Source organism: Aquarana catesbeiana, linkage group LG11 (assembly GCF_042186555.1).
Source record: "Aquarana catesbeiana isolate 2022-GZ linkage group LG11, ASM4218655v1, whole genome shotgun sequence".
Lineage (NCBI taxonomy): Eukaryota > Metazoa > Chordata > Amphibia > Anura > Ranidae > Aquarana > Aquarana catesbeiana.
This window is the reverse complement of record NC_133334.1, coordinates 8,050,672-8,076,844: the sequence shown is the minus strand read 5'-3', so window position 1 is coordinate 8,076,844 and position 26,173 is coordinate 8,050,672. Positions and strand designations below refer to the sequence as shown.

The 26,173-nt window shown below is 49.9% G+C and overlaps 1 protein-coding gene and 3 non-coding genes across 4 annotated transcripts in view; all 4 read left to right on the top strand.

Annotated features, from left to right (window-relative positions):
• Positions 1 to 26,173, top strand: part of IPO7 (importin 7) — a gene marked incomplete at its 3' end in the record, with an annotated part of 51,074 nt that overhangs the window by 8,353 nt on the left and 16,548 nt on the right. The window contains 13 exon segments of the mRNA XM_073603987.1: positions 7,461 to 7,542; positions 10,117 to 10,270; positions 11,949 to 12,107; positions 13,461 to 13,617; positions 14,148 to 14,237; positions 14,704 to 14,798; positions 16,306 to 16,390; positions 18,647 to 18,781; positions 19,649 to 19,748; positions 19,925 to 20,001; positions 20,834 to 20,950; positions 23,062 to 23,151; positions 24,512 to 24,677. Coding sequence (XP_073460088.1) covers positions 7,461 to 7,542; positions 10,117 to 10,270; positions 11,949 to 12,107; positions 13,461 to 13,617; positions 14,148 to 14,237; positions 14,704 to 14,798; positions 16,306 to 16,390; positions 18,647 to 18,781; positions 19,649 to 19,748; positions 19,925 to 20,001; positions 20,834 to 20,950; positions 23,062 to 23,151; positions 24,512 to 24,677 — 1,507 coding nt within the window.
• Positions 15,713 to 15,894, top strand: LOC141113103 (small nucleolar RNA SNORA23). Its single transcript, XR_012236730.1, has one exon. It is a non-coding gene; the product is annotated as a small nucleolar RNA SNORA23 (small nucleolar RNA).
• Positions 18,373 to 18,554, top strand: LOC141113102 (small nucleolar RNA SNORA23). The gene has a single exon (XR_012236729.1). It is a non-coding gene; the product is annotated as a small nucleolar RNA SNORA23 (small nucleolar RNA).
• Positions 24,172 to 24,353, top strand: LOC141113105 (small nucleolar RNA SNORA23). The gene has a single exon (XR_012236732.1). It is a non-coding gene; the product is annotated as a small nucleolar RNA SNORA23 (small nucleolar RNA).

The window sequence follows — 26,173 nt, the reverse complement described above, 5'->3', positions numbered from 1 at the left end:
GACAGCATGAGCTGTGCCATTGCGTAAAAAAAAAGACCATTCATAGACAGCCTGCAAGAACAGGGAGTCATTCGTCCTTTTTAAGGGTTAACGGGCCCTAGTCTGAGCGGGGGTGCACTTTAAGGTCGTGCTACAGGCAGAATCTCAGATAAAGGGGGAGTGGGGGATGTGCTGGTGGTGATGGACCCTCCATGTTACCACAGAGCAGCAGGTTGACCTTCCGGTGATCGTTCAGCATGAGCCCAGTGAAGGCCCTTTCCAATCCTCCTCCCTCCTGTTTCCTCACACATGGAATTTGGGATATTTCTGGCCTCTCCTCAGCTCCACATAAGAGGAATTTCATGGTGTCCGTGTGGAATGTCCTCTATTCCAGGAATGTGCGGAGCTTCCCTAACCGGGAGATTCTACAGAAGGCCCGGGAGGACCCCAGAGAAGGCCCCCTTTTAGTAACCGGGAGGACCCCCTTTTAGTAACCGGGAGGACCCCTCGGAGAAGGCCCCCTTTTCTGGAGAAGGCCCCTTTTTTGTAACCGGGGGGACCCCTCGGAGAAGGCCCCTTTTTGTAACCGGGAGGACCCCTTTGAGAAGGCCCCCTTTTCTGGAGAAGGCCCCCTTTTTGTAACCGGGAGGACCCCTCGGAGAAGGCCCCCTTTTCTGGAGAAGGCCCCCTTTTTGTAACCGGGAGGACCCCTTGGAGAAGGCCCCCTTTTTGTAACCGGGAGGACCCCTCGGAGAAGGCCCCCTCTTTGTAACCGGGAGGACCCCTCGGAGAAGGCCCCATCTTCCGGAGAAGGCCCCCTCTTTGTAACCGGGAGGACCCCCTTTTCTGGAGAAGGCCCCCTTTTTGTAACCAGGGGGACCCCCTCGGAGAAGGCCCTCTTTTTGTAACCGGGAGGACCCCCTTTTCTGGAGAAGGCCCCCTTTTTGTAACCGGGGGGGACCCTCGGAGAAGGCCCCTTTTTGTAACCGTAAAGTTGCTTCCTCATCCATTCAGTATTTATTGTGGAGGGGCTCTGTGCTTTCCTCGGTTCTCAGGTTGAGTTGCTTCCACTGAAACCCTTGTATGGGATTTGGAAACTTTACTTGTTGCTGTTCCATATTTCCATCACTATTGTACATTCTAAGGCAGTGGCGGCCGCTCCTTAAGGGGCGCAGGAAAGCGGGTCTTGAGACCCAATTGGCCGGGGGGGGGCGGTGGTCCGAGGGGGGATGCCGCTGCTGCGTCCTGGATAGGGTAGCTGCCAATTGATCGGCCTGCGGGTGAGCCATGGGGGGGGGGAGGGGGCGGTAGTTGTCTCGGGTTTTTTTTTGCCGCGGGGGCATTGGTTCCTTGCTGTGATTCCCCCCGCTGGGAGAAGCAGTGAAGTGCAGTCATTGTGTAATACTGAGAGCTGTCAGCAGAGCCGCCTCTCTAATGTACAGATCTGACCGCCATGTTTTTTATTAGATAGAAATGGAAGCCGCCGCCAGCAACTTAACTAAAATTGTCAGTTATCTTGTGCTCCTCCCTTCCCTAAACAATATAAAATTCTATCAGCAGCTCCTCCCCCTCATTAACATAATAAAACATTTCTACTTGTATTACATATCTTATTTTAGTCCCGGTGATGTCCTCACCGGGTCTCTGTGCTTCTCTCTGTGCAATGCAGGCAGATCCTGGCCGGTGGGAGGGGCCAGCAGGGGGCTGTACATAGCTTCCTAAAAAAAAAATCCCAGCATCCGGCCTCATTGCTCCTCCCAAGAGCCCTCAGTTCTGATGCAAGCAGTGGGCGGGCTCTTCGAAGGAGTTATGCTAATGTCTTAAAGGGGGGCAGTGCCTGACTGGAGGAGTGGTCGTTACATTTGCATAAGACCGCCCCAGGTCACACCTGCAAGCTGTAGGCGGGTTCTAGATTTGCATACAGCCAGCCCCAGGTTACAGCTGCAGGCAGTGGGTGGGCTCTTGGGAGGAGTTATGCAAATGCCCTGCTGGTGGGTCGGTGCCATACTGGAGGAGTGAGCGTTAGATTTGCATACAGCCAGCCCCAGGTCACACCTGTAAGCAGTAGGCGGGCTCTAGATTTGCATACAGCCAGCCCCAGGTCACACCTGTAAGCAGTAGGCGGGCTCTAGATTTGCATACAGCCAGCCCCAGGTCACACCTGTAAGCAGTAGGCGGGCTCTAGATTTGCATACAGCCAGCCCCAGGTCACACCTTTAAGCAGTAGGCGGGCTCTAGATTTGCATACAGCCAGCCCCAGGTCACACCTTTAAGCAGTAGGCGGGCTCTAGATTTGCATACAGCCAGCCCCAGGTCACGCCTGTAAGCAGTAGGCCGGCTCTAGATTTGCATACAGCCAGCCCCAGGTCACGCCTGTAAGCAGTAGGCGGGCTCTAGATTTGCATACAGCCAGCCCCAGGTCACACCTGTAAGCAGTGGGCCGGCTCTTGGGAGGACAGCCCCCCCTCATGAGCCCTTAGCCCCAATGCAAGCAGTGGGAGGAGTTTTAAAGGGGGGCAGTGCCTGACTGGAGGAGTGGTCGTTACATTTGCATAAGACCGCCCCAGGTCACACCTGCAAGCTGTAGGCGGGTTCTAGATTTGCATACAGCCAGCCCCAGGTTACAGCTGCAGGCAGTGGGTGGGCTCTTGGGAGGAGTTATGCAAATGCCCTGCTGGTGGGTCGGTGCCATACTGGAGGAGTGAGCGTTAGATTTGCATACAGCCAGCCCCAGGTCACACCTGTAAGCAGTAGGCGGGCTCTAGATTTGCATACAGCCAGCCCCAGGTCACACCTTTAAGCAGTAGGCGGGCTCTAGATTTGCATACAGCCAGCCCCAGGTCACGCCTGTAAGCAGTAGGCCGGCTCTAGATTTCCATACAGCCAGCCCCAGGTCACACCTTTAAGCAGTAGGCGGGCTCTAGATTTGCATACAGCCAGCCCCAGGTCACACCTTTAAGCAGTAGGCGGGCTCTAGATTTGCATACAGCCAGCCCCAGGTCACGCCTGTAAGCAGTGGGCCGGCTCTTGGGAGGACAGCCCCCCCCCCCCCATGAGCCCTTAGCCCCAATGCAAGCAGTGGGAGGAGTTATGCAAATATCAAAATGCCTTGATGGGCGGGCACTAGTCTAGAAGTGGGCGTTCATCATCAGGCTGTATTTGTATTGGTAATGCTGACATGGGACCCCGAGCCTCCGTGATTGAAAGAACTGAAATCCACTGAGTGAAAGGGACAGGATGGGTGGGTGGATCTAGGGACACAGACTGAGGAGGAAAGAGCTAGATGATGCTGGATGTCCTCCAGACCGGAAAGGAGACGGGGTCCATCAGACTTGCTGCAGCTACTAATGTAATGCACATTGTGAGAAGCTCACAGTGTGCAGTGATATCAGAGGAAGCCATTTCAGTCCATGGAGGAGCCAGACTTTTTCTGACCTCCCTCTGGAAATGCTGGTTTCCTGGCTGTTGGTCCTGCATTCTGAGGAGTTCTCTGCCGACTTGCTCAGCATGGCAGCCAGGTAATCGGCATTGTCAGATGAAGGTGGGGGAGGGGGTATATGACAGGTAATCCGGTCACATTCTCCGGGATTGGAGTGAAGGGGGTTGCGGTAGTCGGAGAGGCGCTGCAGGGATCCGGGCCCCGTGCCGTCATATAATGGACGGATTAATCTCTGTGTTCTCTCACATCCGTAGAGCTGCTGATGAGGCAGAGTGCTGCAGTGAGAGGACTATGGAGCGTGCCGAGTGATTAGTCAGCCTGTCCCTTTCCCCTCCGTTCAGCACATTCTCTATAATCTATACCCAGATCACCGCCGCCGTCTGCCCCAGCCCCTCGCACTCTCCTCCGTGCCCCCCGGGGGGGGGGTCACACTCCGCCATTAATAACAGATAAGAAGAGCCAATAAAATGTCACTTCAGAGGAGCTGCAAACTGCAGATTACGTGTCAGCGCCATTTTATTTATTTTTTGTTTGTTGTGAATTGGGTTCGGAGTTCTTTCTAGATAAAGGTGTGACAGTAAGGGGCAACTTCTGGCGCCCGCTTGCCGGGGAGGGGGGGGGGGGGGGAGAGTGTTGGGCACCTCGTTCGTGCTGGGGGGGTGTGTTGGGTGCCTGGCGCGTGCCGGTGGGGTGGCTGTTGAGTGCTGGGGGTGGTGGTGCCTGGCGCACGCCGCAGGAGTTGTTGGGTGCATGGTGCACCAAGGTGTGTTGGACGTTGTGCGTGCGCCCGGGTTTGTTGGGATCCTGGCATGCGCTGAGTTGTGTGTTGGGCATTAGGTATGTGCTAGGGTGTGTTGGGCGTTGGGTTGTGTGTTGGGAGCCTGGTGCGTGCCAGGGTGTGTGTTGTGGGGCGCCTGGCACATGCTGGGGGTTATGTTTTGGGCACCTGGCGCGCAGGGGGTGTGTTGGGTGCCTGGCGCACGCTGGTGGGGGGTGTTGGGCGCTGGGGGGGCTGTTGGGTGCCTGGGGTGGTGGTGCCTGGCGCACACCGTGGGGGTTAGGCGCATGGTGCGCCGAGGTGTGTTGGGTGTTGCACGTGCGCCCAGGTTTGTGTTTGGGATCCTGGCGCGCAGGGGGTGTGTTGGGTGCCTGGCGCACGGCGGTGGGGGGTGTTGGGCCCTGGGGGGGCTGTTGGGTGCCTGGGGTGGTGGTGCCTGGCGCACACCGCGGGGGTTGGGCGCATGGTGCGCCGAGGTGTGTTGAGTGTTGCACGTGCGCCTGCATTGTGTGTTGACCTTTAGGTGCGTGCCGGGGTGTGTGTTGGGCACCAGTGGTTTTGAATTTGAAAAACCACTGCGCAAATACCGTGTGACATTATATTGCAACGATCGCCATTTTATTCTCTAGGGTCACTGCTAAAAAATATGTTAAGTAATTTTCTAGCAAAAAACTCTAGCGTGCTGTCAGTGCGGCGTGACGGCGTTAAAGCGCGCGCTTTTTAATGCTGCACCTGTGTTGGGTGGTCATAAAGAGGTTGACAGCCTTTTATAGACTCTAAGAAATGGGGAGGGGGAGGGGAGGATGTATTCCCCACGTCTGGACTGTTCTTGGCGATCGCAGTGACCCGGTATGTGATCGCGATGGTGTATTGGGCTGGAGGCCGCGGCCTCTCCTCCATTCTGGATTCCATTCCCGCAGTAGATTTGCACAGAGCAGCCCCGATCCTGCGCTCCTGGCCCCTCCTCTTCATTGGGTGCCCCCACAGAGAGCCGCTTTCCCTGGGGGGGCTTCTGAGTCCTGCTGCTGCGTCCATTGACAGACAGTGGGACTCGGCCCCTCCCCCTGGCTCCAGTGTCATTGCATTTGATTGGCTGCAGAGGGAGCCAACGGCTCCTGCTATCTGTCCAATGAGATGAAGGCCTGTGCACAGCGCTGCAATGAATGGGTTTGGGTAAGAAGGGGGGGGGGGGGGGGGTCTGGGGGGGGACACTACAGCAACGTTTTTCACCTTAATTCAATAAGGTGAAAAACGTTGGGACTTTACACCCCCCTTATGAAGGGGGTTGGCAACCGGTCGATCGTGGCGGGCGACAGGTAGATTTTTTTTTTTTTACCTACTTGCTTTACCCCGGGACCTACACAGAATGGCCGAGGGGGTGGGGGGGGGGTGTTTTACATTTCCTAGAACGGACCCTGTAGTCCCCCTCACTGTCCAGGTTCCCCTTCTTCTTTCTGTGCCCCTCTGTGTGCCCTCAGGACCCGAGTTTAAGAGGCTCATTTAGCCACTGCCCGCCGTATTGACAAATGGTGGCAACGGGGTGGCACTCTCGTTCTGAGATGTCATGTGACGTTGTCCCACAGTTGCCACGCCTGCGCGCCGATCGGTGGTGCTCTGTGTCCCTGGGACGTTACTGATGTCTATAAAAAGCCAATGACCTTCGTAGTTGGTTTGGTACAGTAAAAGGTTGATTGTGATAAAACTTAAGCTATAAACACGTTGCATTAAAATGGCTCGACGCGTTTCGTGGAAGACCTCCACTCATCAGGAGCAGATGAGAAAAAAGATATCTAACAATATTAATGGATAATTGTAATTACCAATGGGTCTCAATATAAGAGAGGGGGGGGGGGTTGGGAGGATAAGAGAAGAAAGACCCCCCCCCCCCCCCTGCTCACAGATCGACTACGAGTCTAGGTTTGAAGCGATGAGGATGTGACCTCCTTTTAGGAAGTTGTGATTCCCCTGGTTCTCAGGTGCTCCTGTGTCGAGGACCATGCAGCTACCATAGCCCTGCACTGGACTGGATGACAGTGACAGATATAGTTACATAGTATTTCTAGTTTAAAGCTATAAGGCCAATTAGTTCAACCAATAGAAGGGAAGGATTGTATGTGTTCATATACGTTCGATCGTATACCAAGTTGAACCAGAAGGCAACAAAAAAAAATTTACTGCCAGAGCATAGGGGGATAGTTTGCTGGGAGAATTTGGGGCGGGGGCCGGAATCGGGTAAGTAAAGGTTTTTGATGAAAGGCGCCCCCCCCCCCCCAAGACTAAAGGTGTGTGTAACCCTTTCAGTTCGGTCAGAATCTCCACAGCCCCAAAGCAAGGGAGATGTTTTTTACTTTATCCGGAGTTCTGCTTTAGTCAGGAATACATTTCTGAAGGGCGTTCTGTTCTGCAGTGTTTAGAAGTCGAGGAGCGTCGTCTGTGAATCCTTAGCGCCCTTCAGCTGCGGCCCCCTTGCATTACCGATCCTGCGGGGGTGGGGGGGGGCATTATGATTCTTCTCACACAGCAGCACAGAGGAGCCTGACTGGGATACTGAGGAGCCCCCATATATCCAACACCCCACATGTGACTACATAGATCAGAGCTGTGCACCGATCTCTCCCTCCCACCCCCACCACGCCCTCACCCCCCGCACTGTCTCTCTCTTTCCCCCTTCCCCCGCGGTGTCACTCCCTCTCTTCCCTTCTCGCCCGGCCCTTCCTCTCGCCCGGCCCTTCCTCTCGCCCGGCCCTTCCTCTCGCCCGGCCCTTCCTCTCGCCCGGCCCTTCCTCTCGCCCGGCCCTTCCTCTCGCCCGGCCCTTCCTCTCGCCCGGCCCTTCCTCTCGCCCGGCCCTTCCTCTCGCCGGCCCTTCCTCTCGCCCGGCCCTTCCTCTCGCCCTTCCTCTCGCCCTTCCTCTCGCCCTTCCTCTCGCCCTTCCTCTCGCCCTTCCTCTCGCCCTTCCTCTCGCCCTTCCTCTCGCCCTTCCTCTCGCCCTTCCTCTCGCCCTTCCTCTCGCCCTTCCTCTCGCCCTTCCTCTCGCCCTTCCTCTCGCCCTTCCTCTCGCCCTTCCTCTCGCCCTTCCTCTCGCCCTTCCTCTCGCCCTTCCTCTCGCCCTTCCTCTCGCCCTTCCTCTCGCCCTTCCTCTCGCCCTTCCTCTCGCCCTTCCTCTCGCCCTTCCTCTCGCCCTTCCTCTCGCCCTTCCTCTCGCCCTCCCTCTCGCCCTTCCCCTCCCTCTCGCCGTTCTTATTTTCCCTATTTTTGTTTTTCAGGCTCACAAGTCTGTGACCTTCGTGTCCACCCTGCTGCAGATCACCATGTCTGAGCAACTGGATCTACCTGTGCGACAAGCAGGTGAGTACAAAGAGGGGTTCGTGCTGTGTGTGGAGTAGGGGGGGGGTTGCAAATCCACCTGTATGCAGTGCTGGCCCCCCCTGTAGGCAGTTTTCATCATTGCAAGGAATTAATATATTTTTATTCTGAGCTGTCAATAAATATTAAAGTAGATGTAAGCCCAGTGTAGTGACTGGCCTCAGGTGATACAGAGATGAAACTACTACATAAATTGTACCTGTTTATCTGCAGTCTTCTCTTCTCTACAGCTTCCTAAGGCACACATTTTACACAGCATTTCTCGGCTCCAGAAGGCAGGGGGCGGGGTCTGATGTCACACACTGAGCATCACAGAGCAGAGTGAACTGTAAATTGACCTGGGAGAATAAAATGGACCACACACTCGGTCTTGTAGGGAAGCTGTTCCTCCCTGGGGGGCGGGGGGGATGCTGTTCCTCCCCGGTGATTGGGGGGGCCACTGTACCTCCCCGGTGATTGGGGGGGCCACTGTACCTCCCCGGTGATTGGGGGGGCCACTGTACCTCCCCGGTGATTGGGGGGGGGCACTGTACCTCCCCGGTGATTGGGGGGGGCACTGTACCTCCCCGGTGATTTGGGGGGGGGGGCACTGTACCTCCCCGGTGATTTGGGGAGGGGCACTGTACCTCCCCGGTGTTTTGGGGAGGGGCACTGTACCTCCCCGGTGTTTTGGGGGGGGCACTGTACCTCCCCGGTGTTTTGGGGGGGGGCACTGTACCTCCCCGGTGTTTTGGGGGGGGGGGCACTGTACCTCCCCGGTGTTTTGGGGGGGGGGGCACTGTACCTCCCCGGTGTTTTGGGGGGGGGGGGCACTGTACCTCCCCGGTGATTGGGGGGGGGCACTGTACCTCCCCGGTGATTGGGGGGGGGGGGCACTGTACCTCCCCGGTGATTGGGGGGGGGGGGCACTGTACCTCCCCGGTGATTGGGGGGGGGCACTGTACCTCCCCGGTGATTGGGGGGGGCACTGTACCTCCCCGGTGTTTTGGGGGGGGCACTGTACCTCCCCGGTGTTTTGGGGGGGGCACTGTACCTCCCCGGTGTTTTGGGGGGGGCACTGTACCTCCCCGGTGTTTTGGGGGGGGCACTGTACCTCCCCGGTGTTTTGGGGGGGGGGCACTGTACCTCCCCGGTGTTTTGGGGGGGGGGCACTGTACCTCCCCGGTGTTTTGGGGGGGGGCACTGTACCTCCCCGGTGTTTTGGGGGGGGCACTGTACCTCCCCGGTGTTTTGGGGGGGGGCACTGTACCTCCCCGGTGTTTTGGGGGGGGGCACTGTACCTCCCCGGTGTTTTGGGGGGGGGGCACTGTACCTCCCCGGTGTTTTGGGGGGGGGCACTGTACCTCCCCGGTGTTTTGGGGGGGGCACTGTACCTCCCCGGTGTTTTGGGGGGGGGGCACTGTACCTCCCCGGTGTTTTGGGGGGGGGGCACTGTACCTCCCCGGTGTTTTGGGGGGGGGCACTGTACCTCCCCGGTGTTTTGGGGGGGGCACTGTACCTCCCCGGTGTTTTGGGGGGGGGGCACTGTACCTCCCCGGTGTTTTGGGGGGGGGGGGGGCACTGTACCTCCCCGGTGATTGGAGGGGGGAGGGCGCTGTTCCTCCCAGTCACGGTAGAGGGGGATATGCTTTGCTGATATTTCATGTCTGAGGTTTAAGGTTTAATAAGTGGACATGGCATTGCTGTGGTGCCCGGTGACTGCTCATCCTTCACCCCTTTCCCTGACAGGTACACATGAATACGGTGGGGGGAGGGGTGTTGATTGAGCTGAGCCAGATATTGATTTGCATTCTCTTTGAATGGGTTCAGCTTTTACTTTCTGACGTTCTTGTTAAATTTAGACCGTTTTATGACGTCTTTTCCATACTTTGCACAAACTGAAGCAATCACAGCCAGACAGCTGCTGCTTCATCTCTAGAAGTGTTATTTTTTTTTCAAAGTGCAGCTGGTAGAAGAAGAGAAAATCCTCATGATGTCAATTCAGCAAAATCTCCGACACGGAACTGCCGAGTTTTGTGTCAGCCGCGGTCACAGCAGAGATGTCGGAGATATCATGGCACATGGATTTAAAGGGAAACCCCAGTGAAAGTCAGGATGGTGTTTTTAAACATCATGCGTTTATTAAGGAAGGTGTCATCACACAGGGCTCTGAGAAGCTCACAGTGTGCAGTGAAATCAGAGGAAGCCGTTTCAGTCCAGGAGAAGAGCCGGTACAACCTGTGCAAGACTGAAGGGACTTCAGTCTGTGGGGGGGGGGTCAGTTCTGTGCCTCCTCCTCCTGCGCACACACCGCTTGTCCCATGTCTTCCTATAGCTGGTCTGTAGCCTGGATATGGGGGGGGGGGGGGGAATTGGCCCTAAGAATGGACAGGCAGAGTGACCTTTGTTCAGTAGCACCAGGCAGGTCAACACAATGACTGTCTTTTGCATTGGGTGCTGAAAATATATAAATCGGTAACTTAAATTCAAGGTGATGATGTCATTGCAGCGATTATACAGCGCGCTGTGAAGTCAGACTTGTGTTTTTTATCGTTTTCCTCTTCTCCCCCCTCACAGGTGTTATTTATTTAAAAAATATGATCACTCAGTATTGGCCGGACCGAGAGGTGATCCCCGGCGAAGTCCCCACACACACGATCCCCGAGGAGGACCGCCACTTCATCCGGGAGAATATTGTAGAAGCCATCATCCAATCTCCAGAGCTGATAAGGTGTGTATAGAGGGAAGGCGGGAATCCAAGTCACAATGGGCTTCTTGAAAAGGAAGAGGTTAATCGCTTGCTTAACACGTGTTTAATTTTTTGAACAATTTTTTTTATAGAGATAATATATATCTCTATCATCTCTAATTTTTTTTTTTTCTAGAAATTATTGTAACTCCCTCTGAAAGCAGAGACCCTGTAGAAGAAAATGGGTGCAGTTTCTTCATTTTTTTTAATTTTTTTTTTGTCTAAATATTTTGGGTGGTGGTTGTGTAATAATTATAATATACGTTACGGCTTCGGAGTTTAACGGGGTTATAGAAGAAGCTATCGGCCATAACCACCAGTATTTTTTTCTTCAGCTGGCTATCTCATGAAAGCGTTCCGAGCAGCTCATGAGCCGCTGGAGCGCTTTCAGAAGCGGCAGGAGGAGATGTCACTCCCTCCGAACAAACACCCCCCACCCCACGCTATTTTTCAAGCTTACCATTCAAACCGGCAAGCCCGAGGAATGATCTGACGGTGCGGTACAGCTAGTCTGAGGCGATCAAATAGTAGATGGTCTTTAATGACCTCTTTGGCCTTAGAGTGATGTCATGACGTCCCTTCCAGTCCAGGCTGGAAGTAATTTTTTTTGCTAAAGATCCAAATTAGTTTTTTTTTTTTTTATTATTATTATTATTGCTGTCACAAGGTGGGCTAACAAACCACCTATATGATGGCATGGGCAGATGACCGGTTCTCTTTATGGTGGCATAAGGGGGTCTATTAGATCCTCCCCAATGTCTCTCCTGCCCTCCAATGCAGCGAGTCAAGAAATGACAGCTGTGCCCTCCGGAGGTGGATGTAATGCATATTGCTTCTGGGTCACTAGTCACAGGAGGCATCGGGGACAGGGGAGCCTAGGAATTACCACCGGTGCTATCAGCTGATAGAAGGGGGGGGGGGGGGTATACTGAGATTCCTATAAGTGATCGGGGGGTAGCTTTAGAACTACCCATATCACTCTTACCGGAAAGCCTTTCGGCTCCTAAAGCCCAGCACCAAGCCCTCAGCTGCTTTGTTTAACCCCTTGTCTGCCATGCCGTATATAAGCGTACCTTGGTAGGTGAGTGGTTAAAGACGGTCACCCTTCTCATGCAGGACAAAGTGATTAGTCTGTCTAGAGCAGGTATCTCCAAACTGCGGTCCTCCAGCTGTTGTTGAACTACACGTCCCATTGTAAAACGCTGACGTTCAGACATGATGGGAATTTCAGTTCTTGAACAACTGGAAGGCCCTGGACCAGTTACCACCCCCCCCCCCTCCCCACCCCCTCTATACTTTGCCAGCACTCCCTCTCTTCTCCTCCATCCTCCTCTGCACTGAAATGACCGATATTGCTGTTATTGAATATAAGGGGGGGGGATTAGGTTGCTGGTGTCATTGAATAAGGATTGGGGGGGGGGGGGGGGGAATGAGGTTGGCCCTGTTATTGAATATAGGGGAAGACTTTGCCACATCACCCTGCACAGGAAAGGGTCTCCTTCATTGGAATGTATAGGACGGAGATGCTGCCTGCCGGTGAAGGTGACCAGGCTGCTTCCTCATTGCTCTCTGAATCCTGCAGAATGTAACATTGTTACCTAGATTATCTATATCTGATACTCGAATCTACTTCATCTCTGGGTGTCATTGTGTATTGCAGAGTGCAGCTGACCACCTGTATCCATCACATCATCAAACACGATTACCCGACTCGCTGGACGGCCGTCGTAGAGAAGATCGGCTATTATCTGCAGTCTGATAACAGTGCCTGTTGGCTGGGCATCCTGCTCTGTCTGTACCAGTTGGTGAAGAACTATGAGTAAGTTCGCCCTTCATCTGTAGGACACGAGCGACTGTACTGGGCCTAGTCATAAAATCCTAAAATAAGGGAACTGTGCTTAAAGCGGAACTTCACCCAAAAGGGGAAGTTCCGCTCTTCCTCTCCCCACCGCTTATGTTTTTTGGCTTTTTTTTTTTTTCATTGTTTATTTTTTTGAGACATATCTACTTTGCAAATCCAGGTGATTATACATTGTTTTTTGCAGGACAAATTTCCTTTGGTGGTAAAATATCTCCTGATTTTTATTTTTCTTCAAAGGACAACTGGCCCAAAATAGTAAAAAAAAAAAAAATTGCGCGCCATTGTTTCTGGGCCGTACTATTTAACGTACACATAGGTGATATCGCTGCGATCGTCAGCAGCAGGATCATTTATTTTTGGGTTGTTGATTATGGCAATAGAAGGAAATATACAGCTAAATTTATTTTTATTTTTTGCTGTATATTTCTTTCTATTGCCATCAACGCAAGGAGTTGTGAGTCCCAGGTCCTGATCTCTAGTACAAGCCCCGGGGCTCTTGGTGTGAGCCTGGTTTCCGTGCTGGGAGCGCACTGTGCGACCCGTGGAAAAAGACCCACTTCTGTGAGACCCCCATATATGCGTATGGTTGACGGGAAGGAGTTGGGGTTAGGAAGAGATTACACCATGTAGATAGAAATGGGAAAAGCTACTGGCACCAGTTCTAGAATACGCTATAATCGATAAAGGATACAAATGCTGCGCTACTTCTCAGAGGATCGCAGGCACGGTGCTAAAACCATAAAATCGTAACACAAATGGTAAAGTTTTACTATCTAGGATTGTAAATTGGTGTAAATGATAACTGCAATAGGAGTACTGTTTAAAAATCAGAAGTCAAACTAATATGGAAAAGCTATTAAATCTTGCAAAGAGGTGATCTTCACATGCAATCGCACCCAGCGTTCACTTCACCGCGCGATACATAAAAGGCGTACCAGAGACTACATGACTAAGTGAGAAATCAAACCGCACTTGGTTTGTATAAACCTGTGAGATGAAGCTCCATCACTTTCCTCTCCAACTCTCCTCCAGAAGCCACATCTATAAGGAGCCCCCATGCTTCAAATAGTGAGAAATCTGAGGTCAAAACTTTAATATCTCAGTTAAAGACACATGGGAAAGCTGTAATAAAAACTGCAACTCCCAGATTTCCGAGTACCGGTACTGTGCATGTGTGGTGATGTCACAACCTCCAGCTCCGCCCTACATGTTTTGTCAGATTTGACATCAGGGGCACTTTTTGATCCTCTGGGGAGTATTGCAGCAATTTGTATTCTTCTTGCTGTATAATCGGTCTGTTCCATGTTCCAGGTACAAGAAGCCAGAAGAAAGGACCCCACTGATAGCCGCTATGCAGCACTTCCTGCCCATGCTGAAGGAGCGATTCATCCGCCTGCTTCCCGACCCCTCCGAACAGTCCGTTCTCATTCAGAAACAGATCTTTAAGATCTTCTACGCCCTTGTCCAGGTTAGTGTCTGTAGATGGATGTACCGCACTCGCAGGCAGTCTTCTCTTTGAGGCTTTAAAATGAAAAGGTGAACTAACACCGTTCACCCTCCCCCCTCCTCCTACTCTGGTCCTCGCTGTACTTGCCTCCACGGGTGCTGAGCTGTCAGTGCCCATGCAGCCCGTGTACTAAAATCCCCACTCTTTTCCTTTTTTCTCTGCAGTGCTTCCAGGACGTATCAGAGTGCTTCTGATTGGTCAGCACCAGCACAGAGGAACACTCTGATCCGTCCCAGATGCCCTGCAGAGGGAGTGGGGATTTCAACTCCCTGGAATGCTACACTGGTGCTAAGCTCAGAACCCACAGTGGTAGGTACCATATGGGGGGGGGGGTGAAATTGTGCTCACCACCTCCCCCCCCTTTTTTTTTTTTTTTTTTTTTCTTTTTATATAGAGCTTTGTAGATTGTTGCCCACAGTACATGCTAGCTGCTGTCCGCCTGTTATTTTAACCCAAGCGCAGTAATATCTTATCCATCCTTTACCTTGCAGTACACGTTACCCCTGGAGCTCATCAATCAGCCCAACCTAGCCGAGTGGATTGAGATATTGAAGACCGTGGTGGACCGGGACGTTCCTGCAGTGAGTTTTGGTTTTCCTTCTCTTCAAATTCACAATTTTTTTTTTAATGTTTCTATAAGCTATAGAAATGATTAGTGTGATTGTTGGGATATTAGAGTGTAAGCTCTCTGTACAGACTGATGTGACTGTGGGGGGGGGGGCGACATTAGAGTGTAAGCTCCTCTGTACAGAGACTGATGTGATTGGCTCAGTGTTTTCTGTACAGCCCTGCGGTGTATGTCAGAGCTATATAAATGTATTATGGTGTGTGTGACTGGGGAGGGTGGCATTAGAGTGTAAGCTCCTCTGGTACAGAGACTGACCTGACCAGCTTAGTGTTAAAGGGAGGCTTTTGTGTCCACCATTGTTGGCTGATGAATGGTCTACTCTCTGTGGCTCCCTTTACCTAAATTGGTCCATCGATGTTGGTGGTGAGCTCTCCACTTGGCTGCACACAAAGAACACTTTTTTTTTTGTCTTGTGGCAGGAGACCCTCCAGGTTGAGGAAGACGACCGACCGGAGCTGCCCTGGTGGAAGTGTAAGAAGTGGGCTTTGCACATAGCGGCCCGGCTGTTTGAGAGGTATGTTGGACTGAAATGATGGTGGGTTAGTGTGTGTGTGTGTATCTCTATCTCATATAATTTTTTTTTTTTTCTTACAACTCGTGACCATTTTGTGAACCTAAATGGCTTTCATGTGACCTACCTGGCCTCACGTGGGGGGGGGGGGGTGTAATCCCAGTCTGTGGTGTAATAGTAGCCAAGGCAGCCCAATGGCTGTTATGGGGTCCTGGGGTTCAACTGGGTCCCATTGGGGGGGGGGGTGTTAAAGCGGTGTTCTGCCCCAAAAAGTCCCGCAATATCAGCACCGCAAATGTTTCCATCAGCGGTCGGGTGCTGCTGCCACCATTGCGGTTAAGGGTACCTGGCAGTGTAGCCTTACGGCTTCACACCGGTAACCCTACTACACATGCGCGAGGCCCAACTCCTCTCTCCTACTGGTCCGGCGATGGAGAGGGAGCCCCGCGGTGATGTCATGCGGCCCGGAAATGGGAACAGGATACCTGTCTAAGACAGGGGGAGAGGATACAAATGAGTGGAAGTTCCACTTTTGGGTGGAACTCCGCTTTAAGAAGTTTCTAATATAGAAGGGATAGTCAGATCTCTCTACCCTCCCCCCCCCCAGTTATGCCTAATGCATTTATAAATCCCGGAGGGTCTTCTCTGCTTTTAGCACAGCTGAGGTTTGCATTTCTACAAAAATGCATTTGACTGTGTCCCTGCGGTGACAGATGTTTTATCATGCTGTAAAAGTACAAAGTGGCCCTATGTCATAAGATTTTATTTATTTTTTTAAATGCCTCTGTATTTATAGTACGGTGAGATGACATTGAAGTTAAGTGACAGCCGAGTATTGCTGGGCCTGGTGCACTGGGTGCTGTGGCTGGGCACAGATTTCTTTGTAGGCAATGTTCCAGCGTCGGGTTCCTGTGGCAGCAGTGCCGTGTGCGCAGTGTCAGTCTGTGTCTGGTGGAGCGGTGTGTTGGCGTGCTGCTGGCTCCCCGCTCCGCTCACACAAATCCTGCAGCCGGAGATGAACATGAGATCATAGTACTGGTCTAGTGCCCGTCTGCTGGACGGTTCCACCACTGGCCGGCCTCCAAACTCTCACACATGTCTGCGAGCTGTGGCTGTAATGCTGCTTTATCGGGTTGTTGTGTTGTGCTGATATGTAGTAAATGGGCTAATGAGGATTCCCCCCCCCCTTTCTTTAGAAGGTTTCCCTTAGTAGCAATGGCGGCGGCTGACATTGCGGGATCCCTGGACAGGTAAGTGCCCTGAGATTAAAACTCGGCAGCTGTAGGATTTGTAGCTGCTGACTTACATTTTTTCGGATGTAGGCTGGACCTCCTCTTTGAATCCCACCTGCCCATTCACAATCCTTCGCAATTTGCAAATTGGATGCGGTTCAAAATGCTTCCAATTCACTTATATGTGAACGGAGCCTTAAAGTTTTTACTATTTTGAGAGTAATGTGGCATTAATATGTGAATGTAGAGATCTGACATTTTTGTGTGTATTTCTTTAGGTACGGAAGTCCTGGAAATGTCTCCAAAGAATATAATGAATTTGCAGAAGTTTTCTTGAAGGCCTTTGCAGTTGGTGTTCAACAGGTACCTGTGCACCTTCTAATCCTGGGGAGGGGGCGCCTTTATAATGGAGAGCTCCAGGAAGCCTAACTAGAGAACGATTGTAGTATAAAGGGTCTTTTTTATGATTTCCTCCATGCCGTCTTTAGTGTTCTCTGAAATTTGCTGGAGGGGGGTGAGGAGCCGAGTGCATATGGAACTGAAGTGTTCGCTGCTCTCCAGGCACAGTATTTGGAGACCTGTAACTCCGGATATGAAGATTTTCTATTCTTGGGCCCCTTTCACACTGGGGTGGCGTCGGCGGTAAAGCGACGCCATTGTTAGCGGTGCTTTACCGTCGGTATTTGGCCGCTAGCGGCCGTGAAAGGGTTAAAAACCACCGCAATACCGCCAGAGGCATTGTGCCGGCGGTATAGCCGCGCTGTCCCATTGATTTCAATGGGCAGGAACGGTGTATTCACCGCTCCGAAGATGCTGCTAGCAGGACTTTTTTTTTTTTTTTTTTTTTTTTTTTTTCCCCGTCCTGCTAGTGAACCGCTCCAGTGTGAAAGCCCTCAGTGCTTTCACACTGGAGAGACAGCAGCAGCTGTTTTGGGTCGGTTTGCAGGCACTATTATTGGCGCAATAGCGCCTGCAAACCACCCCAGTGTGGAAGGGGCCTTATAGCGGAACTAAACCCTCCTATCCTTTTTCAGCCAAGGAAGCCGCCATCTTGGCCTCTGTTTGATCCTTAACTGCTGTGGTGCTGCACATGTGATCAGTTATGACACCAGCCATTTGTTTTGACAGTTTGAGAGCACAAGCAAATGTGACTTGTTGGGCATGCCAGGAATGTAACGGTTTTCTAAAATTAATGAAATCATGAAATTACAATGAAATGAAATCAATCGGTTTAGTTCCACTTTAAGGGACAATTCACACTGCAACACAGAGCGGGGGAAGCGATTCACTGCAGCTCTGCAATTCCAGCTGTGCTAGCGGGGGGGGGGGGGGGGGGGCACTGTGGTGCATGATTTATCACATTACACTGCTCCGTTTTTTGTATGAGCTTTATTTGAAGTGTACAAAACCTACACTACATTTACTGCAATGTCCCGCTGCACTGCCTAACATTGCAGTGCAGTTCGGGGGCCGGTGCGCTGTGATAAAATGCAGCATGTCTGCATTTCATTGTAGTGCGCTGCAGTGCTTGGCTGTTTTGCGATGTGAATGGGGCATATGGGTATTTTATTTCTTTTCCCTGTGTCCCTGCAGATGTTTTACCCTGCGGTAAACGTACCAAGTGGCCCATAGCTGCATTCACACCTGAGTGTTTTCAGCTCGTAAAATGCTTGTTTCTAAAGTTCCACAACGCCCAACAAGCAAAATCCTATTCATTTAAATGGCCCCTGTTTACATCTGAGCTTTCCGTCACCTGAAGTAAAAATGCCTGAAGCTCCAAAAAGTACATGAGCTTTTTTTTTTTTTGTTAGGCAGATTACAGGCAGCAGTTATGCTCCTTTTTTTTTTTTCATTGGTGGCCTTTTGACCTGTACAAAATCGCGTGACTTTCTGCCTGAAAACGACACGCTCAGGTGTGAATGTAGCCTAAGTCTCCCTAAGATCTTTTTAAATGCCACTGAATTTACAGTACAGTGAGATGACATTTAAATGACAGCAGAGTTTTGCTGGGGCTTTGGACGCTGTTTGCGTGGTCTGGCGCAGTTGTTGGGGCCTGGGATGCTGTGGCGGTACCTAGCACAGTTGCTGGGGCCTGGGACGCTGTTTGCGGGGCCTGGCGCGCTGGGCACAGTTGCTGGGGCCTGGGATGCTGTGGCGGTACCTAGCACAGTTGCTGGGGCCTGGGACGCTGTTTGCGGGGCCTGGCGCGCTGGGCGCAGCTGCTGGGGCTGGGTGCAGGTGTCTTGTAGGCAATGTTCCAGGTAACAATGATGGCAGTTAAGCGGGGTCACTTTGCCCGCTCATCTGGTGGCGGTGTGCTCTTGCGGCGGTGGGTTCCTGTGGCAGCAGTGCAGTGTGCGCAGTGTCAGTCTGTGTCTGGTGGAGCGGTGTGTTGGCGTGCTGCTGGCTCCCCGCTCCGCTCACACATATCCTGCAGCCGGAGATGAACATGAGATCATAGTACTGGTCTAGTGCCCGTCTGTGAGACGGTTCCACCACTGGCCGGCCTCCAAATTCTCACACATGTCTGCGAGCCGTGGCTGTAATGCTGATTTATCAGGTTGTTGCGTCGCGCTGATATGTAGAAAACGGGGCTAATGAGGATTTCTCTGCCTGCAGGTGTTGCTGAAAGTCCTGTACAACTATAAGGAGAAGCAGTACCTGGCTCCCCGAGTCTTGCAGCAAACGCTCAACTATCTCAACCAAGGAGTGTCCCATGCCATGACCTGGAAGAACTTGAAGCCGCACATCCAGGTGAGCTCATATGACACCACCGTGTGTATGTATGTGTGTGATATATATATATATATATATATATATTTATTTTATAGTTTTCTTCTAGAAGCTGCTGTGAATGTGTATTTCTGCTTTTAGGTTTGTAGAGCCAGCCTGTTAATACAGTTGGTTGGTATTGCCAAGATCTGTGGCACTCAGGGTAATGCCAGAACAAACAAAATAACATGCACTACCACAAATCACCTGGAAACCAGGGCTGTGGCCAAGATGGCTTTTTTGCATTGTAACAGTAATCCTCCAATACAATAAAGCTGGTTACTGTGACATTGCAACATTTCTTTATTGGCTGTATGTCGGGACAGAGCAGTAACACGCTTTACATGTTTCGGCTGAAGCCTTATGCTGGCCATACACTTGAACGAAAAATTGGCCGAAATTCGGTTATTTAGACAGTTCGTTCGCTTTTCGGCAAATTAATGGGCACAAAATTGGTTTTCGAGCCGAAAATAAAAGGACAAGTTTGGAAATTTTCGAACGATAAATTGAAAGATTAATGTGTTTCCCGTCCGAATTGTCTGCACTAGGTATATGTAAAACAAACCAACAAAAGAAAATGCATTCATTTCCACTGAACGATTTTATTGGTCATTACATGATGGCACTATCGTTTGCGCTCACACTGAATATTCGTTTATCGAAAATGGGTTTGGACGATTTTTCGTATCGTATATGGCCAGCATTGCTCGTAGCATATGAGTAAGGCGTTGGCGTATTACTGCTATGTAGCCAATAAAGAATTGTTGCAATGAATGTCATCCTGACTGGCAGCCCCCCCCATTCTTCTTTCTTGTTCTCGGGGTAATCGGCTCTTCCTTTTCTTTTCAGGGCATCATTCAGGACGTTATCTTCCCTCTGATGTGTTACACCGACTCTGACGAGGAGCTGTGGCAGGAGGACCCCTATGAGTACATCCGCATGAAGTTTGGTACGGCTTTGTATTATAGAGGGAGATGTAGATCATTTTAGTGTAATATTTATAGTTTGTTACAAATGTGACAGTCTGGATAGAAGCAGATCATTCAGAATGCTGTGCCAGGATTTGTCTGACACAAATGTTTGATACCTAACTTTTTTTTTTTTTTTTCTTGTTCTCCTCCTTAGATGTGTTTGAAGATTTTATCTCCCCCACCACTGCAGCCCAAACGTTGCTTTTCACGTCTTGCAGTAAAAGGAAAGAGGTAGGGCGGTGTTCGTTTTGGCAGCAAATTTCCATTTTTAGTCTTAAGACTAAATTAATTGGCATTTTGGTTTTAGTTCCATTTTAGTCTTCTGCAATTGTTTTAGTTGTATTTAGTTGACTAAAACTCATTTTAGTTCTCTAAAATCAAATGGATGTAATTAAATTGTATACACACACTTACCCTGAGCCCCTTCTCAGTCCAGCATTGTCTACGTTTCCCTCGGCCGTCCAGAACCCTCTTCCTGATTGGCTCGGGCACAGCTGCTGCGCCGTTTGGTTCCTGAGGCTGTCAAAGTCAGTTAGCCAATCGGGATATAGTGTGGGTAGGGGCCGAACGTCCGCTGCATGTCTGAATGGACACATGGGGCTTCAGCTCAGGTGCCCCCATAGCAAGCTGCTGGTCTATAGGGGCACTTGTCAGGAGGGGAGGGGCCAGGAGCAGTAAAGAGGGACCTGAGAAGAGGAGGATCTGGGCTGCTCTGTGCAAAACCATTACACAGAGGAGGTAAGTATCAGGTGTGTTTTTTAAATAAAATAAAAAAATGACTTTACAATCCTTTTTTTTTTTTTTTTTTTTTTTAAGGAAAGAAAACCTTTTATTCCAGCTTTTGTGTATCAACTTCTGTTAGTCAAACATCTTTCCCGAATTGTCTGAAAATTGCCAGTAAATTGAACCATCCCGGGGCCTGTGGAAATCCCCGTACAGAGAGCGTCTGTAGCTCTGCCGGCAGTCAGGCTTTCTCTAAGACCGATGTCTCTTTTTAGCTTGTTGGTCTTTTGCATGTTAGCGAGGTTGATGATCGGTATTTGTTTTTTGTTTTTTTTCTCAGGTGTTGCAGAAAACGATGGGATTTTGTTACCAGATTTTAACAGAGCCAGCTGCAGATCCCCGCAAGAAAGATGGCGCCCTCCACATGATCGGGTCCCTAGCAGAGATTTTACTGAAGGTGGGTGAGACTTCGGATTTGGATCAACCCGCATTCCCTGTCATGGCCAGCGAAGGTCTCTTCCCAAAGATTTGTGGTCTTATCAGATGAGGACTGAATTCTGAATCTCTGCAGGGAAATTACGTTGTAGCTTTCCTCCTTTTTATAGTGATTATCCACAAAGGTGTGCTCTGATATCATGTAGCTTATTTTTTTAATAATTTTTTAATTATTTGCAACAGTACAAAATAATATACATATAGCGTATACAATAGGGCCCATCAGCCTAATACTAATTAACTGTAATTACTCTTAGCAGGCTTGTTTTCTATTGTATATTCCCTGCCACCCCCCCCACCCGAGGCCCTACCTTGTAAGAATAAACTTTTTCAGTGCCCTTGCTTCCCTTCTTACTCTCTCATTTCTTCCCTCCCGGGAACTGCATTTTCCGTATTGCCTCCCATATTTAAGGCTGTTATTGCATATGGATTCTAATACGGCGCTCGCTAAACCATCCCTTGTAACCGTGGGTTCTAGGGGTGCAACGGATCGTCATCGATCCGTGACCCGTACGGATCAACCTCCGCGGATCGGGACACCCGCGATCCGCGGAGCGCTCTGTGGCCTCGGCCATAGGAAAGGCCGCGGCTTCGGCCTAGCTCCGGAGCAGCGGCCATCTTGGTACACCCAGCAGCCGTTTAGCACGTGATCGCTCCGTCAAGTGACGGAGCAATCACTTGTAACAAACCGGCGTCACGCCGGTTCCTCTCTCCCCTCTGTGTACTGATCTGTACAGTGGAGGGGAGAGATCGGATGGCAGCAGTGCCCTGCTGCAATACTCTGCCTATATACCCTGCCAATACTCTGCCTATATACCCTGCCAATACTCTGCCAATAAGGAGATTATGGATATTACAGTGGGGGAGATTTTTTTTTTTTTTTTGTTGATCCCAACCGTGACTCCTGATCCGAGGAACGATCCGAACCGTGAGTTTTTTTGATCCGTTGCACCCCTAATGGGTTCCATATCTTGGCGAACTTGCTATAGTTGCCCAACCTGGTATTCTAATTCTAAAATCCTCATCCACTGGTCATCAGTTATTACCCCCCCACAACTGCCTCCCATCTATCCCTATTCCCAGAGGACCCTGCCTGTTTATTATTTGTACTTGTATTTTTCACTCTTTGTTATATTGCAGCCATTTGCTAAAATCATTTAAGTTCATTTTTTTCCTCATTAATGTACACACAGCCCCCCATATTGTACACACAGCACCCCATATTGTACACACAGCACCCCATATTGTACACACAGCACCCCCATATTGTACACACAGCACCCCCATATTGTACACACAGCACCCCCATATTGTACACGCAGCCCCCCATATTGTACACGCAGCCCCCCATATTGTACACGCAGCCCCCCGTATTGTACACGCAGCCCCCCGTATTGTACACGCAACCCCCCATATTGACAGAAAAACACAGAATTGTTGACATTTTTGCAGATTTATTAAAAAAAAGAAAAACTGAAATATCACATGGTCCTAAGTATTCAGACCCTTTGCTGTGACACTCATATATATATAACTCAGGTGCTGTCCATTTCTTCTGATCATCCTTGAGATGGTTCTACACCTTCATTTGAGTCCAGCTGTGTTTGATTATACTGATTGGACTTGATTAGAAAAGCCACACACCTGTCTATATAAGACCTTACAGCTCACAGTGCATGTCAGAGCAAATGAGAATCATGAGGTCAAAGGAACTGCCTGAAGAGCTCAGACAGAATTGTGGCAAGGCAGAGATCTGGCCAAGGTTACAAAAAGTCTGCTGCGCTTAAGGTTCCTAAGAGCACAGTGGCCTCCATAATCCTTAGAGGGACCATCAAAAAAAAATTAAAAGTCAGCAGCTACAAATACTGCAGCTGCTGACTTTTAATTGGACACTTACCTGTCCCTGGGTCCAGCAATGCGGGGGATCGAAGCCCCGCTCGTCCCCCCCTCAGCGGCGCCTGCAGCCGTTGGGGTGCTCGGAAGTTTTGGTGCACGTTGTCGAGTAATTCTTACAGTTCCAGGAAAAGGTTTTGTGGGTTTTTTTTTAGAACTTGTCTATTTTTATTTCAACAGAAAAAGATCTACAAAGACCAGATGGAGTTCATGCTGCAGAATCACGTCTTCCCACTCTTCAGCAGCGAGCTGGGTTACATGCGAGCCCGGGTAAGAATCCAGTCCTTTCCCTATGGCTAGTGGCACCCTGCAAGACTTTATTAGAATTTCAGTGTGTTTGGCTTGTAAGACCTTTTTCTACAGCGTTAATAGATGTATAAAATCTTGTAAGATTATCAATCACACAAGCATAGCTATGGCATAATTTGTCTTCTACAGAACTGTACAATCGCACGGTGAAAGCCAGCTTCTTATTGGTTATTACTAATTTCTCCTGTTTTCTGATTGGATTTCAACCCAAATCTGGGCTTTTTTTTTTTTTTTTTTAAAGATTTAGGCAGCTTTTAAAAATGAAAAGCAGATGATCGTTGATTGGTATGCTGTCCAAGGGTAGAGGAGATATCTGGGGGGGTCTAATTGACCCCAGATGTCTCAATAAAGAGGACCTGTTGCGCCTTTAACTACTATTACGAGAAATTTAAACATCCCTTGTAATAGGAATGAAGTGATCCAAAATAAAAAAAAAGTTTCTAGACAGTGTAGAAATCAAATTAAAAAATTAAAGCGCCCCTGTCCTCTCGTGCTCCCCTCCATCTTTCATATATTTTACCCAAAAAATTGGGTTATCGTGTGTTTTTTTGCTAATGTAAAATGTATTTATTTATTTTTTTTATGTAGGAGATGCCAGAATTGTCCGAGATCAGAGATATGCAATTAGCGGACCTCCAACTGTTGCAGAACTACAAGTCCCATGAGGCATAGCAAGACTGACAGCCACAAGCATGAGACCCAGAGGCATGATGGGACTTGTAGTTTTGCAACAGCTGGAGGTCCGCTAATTGCATATCCCTGTCCTAGATGCTGAGTGGTTTAAGCAATTTAATTGCAACTTTTATGTCTGACAGATGCTAGGTACACTCGGCCACCCCTACTGTGCCGCTGGGATATTGCTATTTCCTTGTCTGCCTGTCTTTTATGCTTCTATACAACTTGCCGGAGCCCAGACTGATTGCTTTACCAATGAGTACAGCAAGCGAGTATATCGGTGTTGGCCATCTGCAGAATGTGGCGGCGGTGCAGTGTGCGCAGTGTCAGTCTGCGTCTGGTGGAGCGGTGCGTCGGTGTGCTGCTGGCTCCCCGCTCTGCTCACACACATCCCGCTGCCAGAGACTAATGTGAGATCATAGTACTGGTCTAGTGATGTCTGCTGGACACCCCCAACCACTGGCCAGCCTCCAAATTCTCCCACATCTGCCTGAGGTTTATGGAAATTATCATCTTTGTATTACTGACCTCCTATATGGTGTCTGTGGACTATTTCTGAAATACCAACGTTTGTAAACGCCTTGCTGCCACCAAGGTTCCTTCTCTGTCCTCTTTTTTTCATATTCTGCCTCGTTTCCTCTTGCAGGCCTGCTGGGTGCTTCACTACTTCTGCGAAGTGAAGTTCAAGATTGATCAGAACCTGCAGACGGCCCTGGAGCTGACCCGGAGGTGTCTCATAGATGATCGGGAGATGCCGGTGAAAGTAGAAGCCGCCATCGCGCTCCAAGTTCTCATCAGTAACCAGGAAAAAGGTATAAAAATGACCTTCACAAAGGTACTTCAACCACCTCGGAGCTGTACTATGGATGAAAGTCCGCTACAGCCCAGCTCTGTTCTGGGAGGGCGTCCTGGAACCACTCGCCCGTCCTCTTGGACACGGCGGAATACAGATCTGGGTAAAGGGCCAATCACAGCAGCATATGATCAGCTGTATCCAATCACACCTGCCCTTTAGCATGTGATCAGCTGTATCCAATCACAGCAGCCCTTTAGCATGTGATCAGCTGTATCCAATCACAGCAGCCCTTTAGCATGTGATCAGCTGTATCCAATCACAGCTGATCACAACGTAAACAGACTTGCCGGTTATCAGCAGTACTTTCCTCACACGCTGTCACAGCATTAGGAGAGCTGGTAACCATGACGGGACATGTACACAAATTATCGGTGCAGCGCTCATCGGTGAAGAAAAATTACTGATTTGCAAAATTTTATAACAAACACGTTTGAGTTTTTGTTTTTTTGTTTTTTTGTTTTTTCCTAATTTTTTTTTTTTTTTTTTTTTTTCAAAAAACGAACCCAGTGCTTGTTAACCACTTCAGTCCCGGAAGGATTTGCCTAATTAATGACCAGGCCATTTTTTACGATACACGGCACTGTGTCGCTTTAACTGACAATTGGGCGGTCACGCGACGTTGTACCCAAATAAAATTGACTTTTTTTTTTCCCCCCACAAATAGAGCTTTCTTTTGGTGGTATTTGATCACCTCTGCGGTTTTTATTTTTTGCGCTGTAAACAAAAGACCAATTTTAAAATAATTTTTTTTTTTTTTTATTTTATGCTATAATACATATCCAAAAAATATATAAAACAAATTTATTCATCAGGTAAGGCCAATATATATTTTTCTATTCATATTTTTGGTGAAAAAAGGCAAATATTGATTGGTTTGTGCAAGTTATTTTAGGGACTTTTTTTTTTTTCTGATAATGGCGGCGATCCTTGATTTTTGACAGGACTGCTACATTGCGGTGGACAAATCTGACCCCAATTGACAGTTTTTGGGGACCAGTGACATTATTACATTGATCAGTGCTATAAAAATGCACTGATCCATGTAAAAATGACACTGGCAGGGAAGGGGTTAACACTAGGGGCAATCAAGGGGTTAAGTGTGTTCCCTGGGTGTGTTCTAACTGTCGGGGGATGGGCTCACAAGAAAATGACAGATCACTGTTCCCGATCACTGGGAACAGAAGATCTGTCATGTTGGGGAATCTCCTTGTTTACATAGGCAGTTCCCTGTTCTGCCTCTCTCACCGCGATCGTGGGTCGCTGCCTGACGTCGAGTTTGTGGCACGCTCCTGCGGCGGGCGCCTGCTATCATTGCAAGGACTGACGTACAGGTACAGCGATTTGCGCGGGAGAGCCGACCTGCCGCAGTTATATCTGTGTGAGCTGGTCGGTTAGTGGTTCTATACCACCAAAAGAGAACTCTCCCAAAAACGATTTCATATGGGAACTGTG